This window comes from Mandrillus leucophaeus, unplaced genomic scaffold (genome assembly GCF_000951045.1).
Source record: "Mandrillus leucophaeus isolate KB7577 unplaced genomic scaffold, Mleu.le_1.0 Scaffold1, whole genome shotgun sequence".
Classification (NCBI taxonomy): domain Eukaryota; kingdom Metazoa; phylum Chordata; class Mammalia; order Primates; family Cercopithecidae; genus Mandrillus; species Mandrillus leucophaeus.
This window is the reverse complement of record NW_012098097.1, coordinates 7,646,310-7,653,215: the sequence shown is the minus strand read 5'-3', so window position 1 is coordinate 7,653,215 and position 6,906 is coordinate 7,646,310. Positions and strand designations below refer to the sequence as shown.

Below are 6,906 nucleotides of genomic sequence, written 5' to 3'. Positions count from 1 at the left end.
TCCTCTCCCCTAGCCCAGGGGTTGGGGATGTCCAATCTCCTAAGAGCAGATAAAGCCCAGGCAGCTGGGGAGGAGATGGTTGGAGGCTAAGCTTGTCTGAAGGCATTTGGAGCTACCTTTCACAGATGAGAGGGTGCCTGGGAACTGCTTTTTCTGCAGACATCAAATAAACAAAAGCCATTTCCTCTCATGGGCCCCACAGGAAATTGCCCCAGGCAGAAGGCAGGGCTGCAGGCCTCCTGTGGTTCAGGGTGAGAAGGAAGGGCAGGTCCTCCATCCTCCCTCCCCAACTCCAGCCTCTGGTCTCACCTGCAGCTTCACTCTCATGCCATCCACGGTCACCACCTTGTTCTGAAACAGAAAAAGGCAGAGGATGGGAGGGTGGGAGTCGCGTGGCTCCTCAGCTCTGCAGACATCCTGTCTTCGTCCCTCTCCAGGCCTAGAGTGGGTGCAGCGAGCCCCAGAACTGTCTCCAGCCACATCATACCATCAGGGCAGCAGGAATGCCATCTGCAGACACCTCCACTGTGGAGTCGTCTCTTCTGGGGACTGTATCTGCCCTTCTCACAACAGCAGGCCAAGAGGAGCCTGAGAAGCTTCCTGGCTCTCTCCAGGTATCAGGCAGCCCAGGGCTGGAGGGCTGGGTGCTACTGGAGGCCCTGCCTTTTCCCCACTTCAGTCTCCATCTCCTGGAGCCTGGTCCTGGGATTATGACCAAGCCCCTGGAGATGGGGTGCTTGCCTGCATCCTGGGGACCTGAGGCTACATCTGCAGCAGCATCTTTTTTTTTTTTTTTTTTTTGAGACGGAGTCTCACTCTGTCGCCCGGGCTGGAGTACAGTGGCCGGATCTCAGCTCACTGCAAGCTCCGCCTCCCGGGTTCACGCCATTCTCCTGCCTCAGCCTCCCGAGTAGCTGGGACTACAGGCGCCCGCCACCTCGCCCGGCTAGTTTTTTGTATTTTTTTAGTAGAGACGGGGTTTCACTGTGTTAGCCAGGATGGTCTCGATCTCCTGGCCTCGTGATCCGCCCGTCTCGGCCTCCCAAAGTGCTGGGATTACAGGCTTGAGCCACCGCGCCCGGCCAGCAGCATCTTTTCTTTAGCTGCCCACTAATTATCTGGTGAAGGAAGCATTCGCTTTCTGCCTGTTTGGAGCTGTAGAGCCCCGCCTGCCAGGGTGAGACCTTTCCTCTGTTGAACACTTTGGGTGTGCAGCGCCCAGCATCCCTGACGCGGATTTGTGAGATGGAGCCGTCAAGGTGAGAGGGAGGGTCCCTGGTGAGCTGCTGTCTCCCCACATGGCCAGCCCAGCTCTGTTTTTTTTTTTTTTTTTTTGAGACAGAGTTTCTGCTCTTGTTGCCCAGGCTGGAGTACAGTGGCACAATCTCGACTCACTGCAACCTCTGCCTCCCAGGTTCAAGAGATTCTCCTGCCTCAGCCTCCCCAGTAGCTGGGATTACAGGCATGCGCCATCATGCCTGGCAAATTTTTTTGTATTTGTAGTAGAGACAGGGTTTCACCATGTTGACCAGGCTGGTCTCGAACTCCTGAGCTCAGGTGATCCTCCTGCTTCGACCTCCCGAAGTGTTTGGATTACAGGTGTGAGCCACTGTGCCCGGTCAAGCCCAGCTTTTTTTTTCTTCTTTTCTTTTATTTTTGAGATGGAGTCTCACTCTGTCACCCAGGATGGAGTGTAGTGGCACGATCTCAGCTCACTGCAACCTCCACCACCTGGGTTCAAATGATTCTCCTGCCTCAGCCTCCCGAGTAGCTGGGACTACAGGAGCGTGCCACTACACCCGGCTAATTTTTGTATTTTTTGTAGAGACGGGGTTTCACCATGTTGGCCAGGCTGGTCTTGAACTCCTGACCTTGTGATCCGCCCGCCTTGGCCTCCCAAAGTGCTGGGATTACAGGCGTGAGCCACCGCACCTGGCCCAAGCCCAGCTCTTAAACCCAGTGCAGGGCTATGCTTCCCGGGAACTCCAGAAAGGCTAATTGACTTTTGAGGTCTTGCCAAAGGGGCCCAGGTAGGAGGGCAATGAGCAGGGCCTCTGTGGGCCAAGACATTCAGCTTATGCCATGCCTGCGGCTGCCTTGCTTGGGAGAAGTTCCCCAGGAATGGAGGTGGAAACGAAGACTCAGTCTAATTTTTTTGTATCCTATAGTTGGGCAAGGAGCCAACCTTGCCCAGTCTACTTTGACCCAGCCACCTCTGTGGTCCTGGGGGAGCGAGTTGTGTGCCCTTCAGGCATGAGCCTCGGGAGTCCCTGGGAGCCAGGGTGAGCAAGGGAGGGGGGACAACCGCCCTGTGCCTGAGCCACAGCCCTGGCTCGCTGCTGGAAGCAGGCTCCTGCAACCACCTCACCCTGAAGTCTATGCCGACGGTGGCTATGAAGGCTCCGGACAGGAAGGCCCCGTCTTTGAATCGGATCAGGAAACATGTTTTGCCGACGCCTGAGTCTCCCAGAAGCATCACCTAGGGGGTAGGGGCAGAGGCAGTTAATGGGGAGTCAGGGGGAGCTTCTGGGATTTCAGGAGAGACACATGGAGAGGATCAGAGAAGAAGAGGGGGCTGGCATGAATGCTGACCGCACCAAGGGGCACCTGCTTCCAGAAAGCCTGCCAGCGCCTTCACCCTGCCTTTCCTCTCTGTGCTCCTTGGCTCAGCCTCCTAGGCTCTCCCTCTAGACCCTCCTGTCCTCACTCAAGTTCCTAGAGGCCCCAATTGAGACCTCACCATGAACAGGTCCCCAAGTGTGCTCTGTGGCCCCAGAGAACCATCACATTTGCACAATCTAGACACTGGCCACATTTGCTCATAGCCACACCATGCAGGGATTCCGTCCCTCTGTGTACTCGTGTCATCCCTTGTCCACTCGTGAGTACACGCATGGGCTGGGCTACACTGACAGGAGAGGGAAGTGTCAATATCTTGGACAAGGAATCCCACCCAAAGGAGTCTATCAAAATCTACTGGGGGTGGGGCATGGTCATTTGCATACTCTATAATGACTACTGTTTGGGGTTTTTTTGGGGGGATCACAAAATTTCTTTCCTTCGTCCCTTCCTCCCTTCCTTCGTTTTGCTCTTATTGCCCAAGCTGGAGTGCAATGGCGAGATCTTGGCTCACCACAACCTCTGCCTCCCAGGTTCAAATGATTTTCCTGCCTCAGCCTCCTGAGTAGCTGGGATTAGAGGTGTGCGCCACTCGCCTTGCTAATTTTGTATTTTTAGTAGAGACGGGGTTTCTCCATGTTGGTTAGGCTGGTCTTGAACTCCTGACCTCAGCTGATCCGCCTGCCTCAGCCTCCCAAAGTGCTGGGATTACAGGCATGAGCCACCCCGCCCAACCGGAAGTTTCTAATGACATTTTATGTTTATTAAAAGGTTGCATGAGGCCGGGTGCGGTGGCTCATGTGTGTAATTCCAGCACTTCGGGAGCCCAAGGTAGGAGGATCACCTGAGGTCGGGAGTTTGAGACCAGCCTGGCCAACATGGAGAAATCCCATCTCTACTAAAAATACAAAAAACCAGCCGGGAGTGGGGGCACACACCTGTATCCCAGTTACTCGGGAGGCTGAGACAGGAGAGTAGCTTGAACCCAGAAGCTGAGATTGCGTCACTGCACTCCAGCCTGGGTGACAGAGCGAGACTCTGTCTCTCAAAAAAAAAAAAAAAAAGTTGCATGAATTAGGGAAGGTTGAAATTTATACTAAAGTGGGGAGATGTAGTCGGAAGTTCTTTCAGCAGAAACCTGCCACATGGGACGCGTGGCTGCAGATTGGCATCCTGGGGTTGCTGTGGGTAGCAGGAGTACCAAGGAGGGAACCTATGAAGGGGGTGTGGCCCTCTCCTTTACGGTCTGGCTCTGCTCTGCTCTGCTCATCTTTCCCAGGGACATGCAGGAATGGTGGAGAGGAGCACTTTGTCCCGTCTTCTCCAGTCTTGGAGAACAGGGGTCTAGATCCAATGCTGGAATTTTCCCAACTGCTGGTTAGATGGCTTAATGGATTGGGTGGGGACTAGGTTTTAATTATTTTGAGGTTCTGAACTTGACAGTGGAGCCCAAAGGCATTCCTGCTGTGGCATGGGGTACTGGGATTGGTTAACTCTGGTGGAGGGGCAGGGTTGGCTGAGCAGAAGGGGTATGAAGGATGGGTCTTGGTTTGTCAATGGCCTACTGTGTGACTTTAGGAAGATTCCTTAACCTTTCTGTGGCATGGTTTCCATAGTGGGTAGAAGGAGGAGGGATACTTTCTTTGAGGTCTTTCTAGAGTCTGTTAATGGCTAGGGCCAATCATCGTGGTGAATCACCTAAGACCCAGGGAAGAGTGGCCCAGGGGTGGGAACTGTCCGCCTGTGGGCCCCGTCACCCCTAGTCTGGTCCAAGGAGTTCCTGCCAGGCTTTCTCAGAGGGTCCTGGACTCAGTCCCCTGGGACAGGCCCGGGGAGGCTGGGGACCAACTCTCCTGCCAATGTCGCTTGGCCAGGGAACACATGAAGGGGTGGGGGATAGGAGGTCTCTGGAGCCTGCACTCCTCCCTGGCTCCTGGGTCCCAGCCCCAGAGTAGGAAGGAGGGAGACAGGACCAGTCTTTGTGTACTTTACAGATCACAGCTGCCTTGAGCAAACGATGCCAGCTACCCACCCAGCTCGGTGATTCCACCAAACACAAACAGCTGCCTAGCCTGGCCACCTCCTAGGCAAACAACCCAGCTGGTTTGCAGGGCAACAAGGTCAGGCAGTCCCCCTCAGCCTGGGGCCTGGCCAACAGCAGCTCCCCCTCTCCGAGGGTGCAGGGGCCCATTTCCTGCCGCAAGCCCACACAGGACGCCTATCTCAACGGCTCTGGGCGGATGACTTGCAGGGTGGCTCCCCCGAAACACGGGGGTGGAGGCTGAGGCTCCCAGCATGGGTGAGCCCTGGTGTCGGGGAGGAAACCGAGGCCCAGAAAGAGGCAGGTCTCCTTCAAGGCCATGCAGTGGAATCCAGGACAGCCCTCATTCCATTCCCAACCCTGCAGAGGAAGAGTGGAAGCTCTAGGCTCCCTCAGCAATTCTTTCGGTTTCTGGTACCCGCTCACTCCAAGCACACAGATGGAAGGCAACAGACCAGTCCACTGCTGCCTCTACCTGTTTCCATACAGGACACCCCTGTAGAGGGAGCAAGCCCCAGAGAGCAGCCTTGGATTTCTCTCAAGTGCGGGATGCGAAAGACCAACCACTGAGATCTTTCTCAGGTTCCAAAAGTTCCCAGGTGGCCTGCAGGCCAGTTCGCAACATCCTTCTGGGAGGAGGGGCTTCCGACTGCAGGGAGGAAAGTGGGAGGCAGTGCCTCCCAGCTGCCACTGGGAGGGGAGCAGCTGGGGGACCTCAGGGCTTAAACCGGGATGTCAGATCTCAACTGAGAGCTTAGCTCGGAAAATGGCATTAACACCAGTTTCTCCGCCAGCAGAGGACGTCCTCTCAGAGTCTCCGGGCGGTCCCCATCTCCCAGCACTTCCCAGCCTGAGTCCCCAGAGTTGCGCGCTTAACCCTCACCAAGAAGCATGGGCTCCCGGGGACTTATATTTGCCACAGTGTGGCAGAAGAGAACTGAGTTGGGGCCGGCGGGGGGATGACTCAGTCTTTGCGATCTTCTGCGACCCGTCCACACCGAGCCAGCAGAGACCCCTGGAGCTTGGGACGGCCCCAGGGGCTGTGTCCTGACCCTCTCTCCCTCCCTCCTCTGGGAGACCCAGCTGCCTGAGGGAAAGGGCTGAGTCCAACCCAGACGCAGCCAGGAAGGGGCTAGCGCCGAGGAGGGCGGGGGTCTCACGGAAGAGGCCCACCCACCTTGCCCGTGAGGTCGAAGCTCGGACTGCAGGGCGGGGACCGCTCGGGGGCCTCGCCATCCCGGGTGGCAGCGGCGCCTGACGTGCCCGTCATGTCCCTGGACGAGAGGTGAGCACTGCCGGCCCGCAGGCGAAGGAGAGCTCAGGAACCGACCCGCGCCGGCCCCGCCCACTCCCCCCTCCCTCGACCCGGACCCCGCAGGCTCCTCCCTCCGTCCCGCCGCCCCCTCGACGACACCGGCTCGGAGCTTGCTGTTCCCTGAGGGCGCGCACAGCCGCAGAGTCCGCACCAAGGGGCGGGCAGCCTCCCTGAGCAACCCCGGCCCGGCTCCGTGCGCTTAGGGCGTGGGCCACATCCAGCCCCGGGACTGGTCCCCTGTGGTCGCTTAGTTGCCCCCGGGGGAGCAGGCCGCGGAGACCCCGTCTGCTGCGGAAAAGTTCCCGCAATCGCTGCGCGGCGCGACAGCAGGCGGCGCCCGAGTCCCGGGCCGTGGGCGGTCCCCAGGTGGCGAGGCGGAGAGCTGGGGACCCCTGGGCTGCGCCTCCGCGGATGGCGCCGAGACAGTTCCGCTTCTGCTAAGGCACCCGGCCCGAGCTCATCTGAGTATAGTTTTGTTTACCAACCCATACTCGCCTTGCAGCACATGTGCGCTGCGGTGTTTTGGGACCTCTGTCTGGTGCTAGGACTTTGACCCTTGAGTATGGATCACCTCTCGTTTCCCCCTGCCTGTTGGGCCGTGCCCAGAATGTCCCGCCAGGGTAGAGCTTTCGCAAGAGGGCTGCACAGCACACATCTCCTAGTGGACCGCTCCTGAAGGCGGGGCCGGCCTTATTTACCCATGACACTCACTCCTGGCCCCGAGGAGGAGCCAAATAAATTCATGAAGTCGTGGATCATTTTGAGCAGAGCTGCCAGGATATCCCAGGCGCCCGGCAGCTCCTGGTGACAGAAGGTGGAGAGTGCAGCTGGGGTTGCCCAGCACTTCCCAGCCTGAGTCCCCAGAGTTGCGCGCTTAACCCTCACCAAGAAGCATGGGCTCCCGGGGACTTATATTTGCCACAGTGTGGCA

At 57.7% G+C, this 6,906-nt stretch overlaps 1 protein-coding gene across 5 annotated transcripts in view; it reads right to left on the bottom strand.

The window, feature by feature from the left end:
- Nucleotides 1-6,906, bottom strand: part of RAB37 (RAB37, member RAS oncogene family) — a 99,246-nt gene that overhangs the window by 4,758 nt on the left and 87,582 nt on the right. Inside the window, exons 1-3 of one of the 5 annotated variants that reach the window (XM_011973630.1) lie at nt 6,471-6,611; nt 2,369-2,479; nt 310-351 (exon numbers count right to left, since the gene is read on the bottom strand). In XM_011973630.1, coding sequence (XP_011829020.1) covers nt 310-351; nt 2,369-2,479; nt 6,471-6,482 — 165 coding nt within the window. In that variant the 5' untranslated portion in view covers nt 6,483-6,611. Of the gene's footprint in view, nt 1-309; nt 352-2,368; nt 2,480-5,837; nt 5,988-6,072; nt 6,169-6,470; nt 6,612-6,906 lie in introns of those variants that run through there. The other 4 variants (XM_011973778.1, XM_011973470.1, XM_011973706.1 and 1 more) reach the window with 4 other exon arrangements.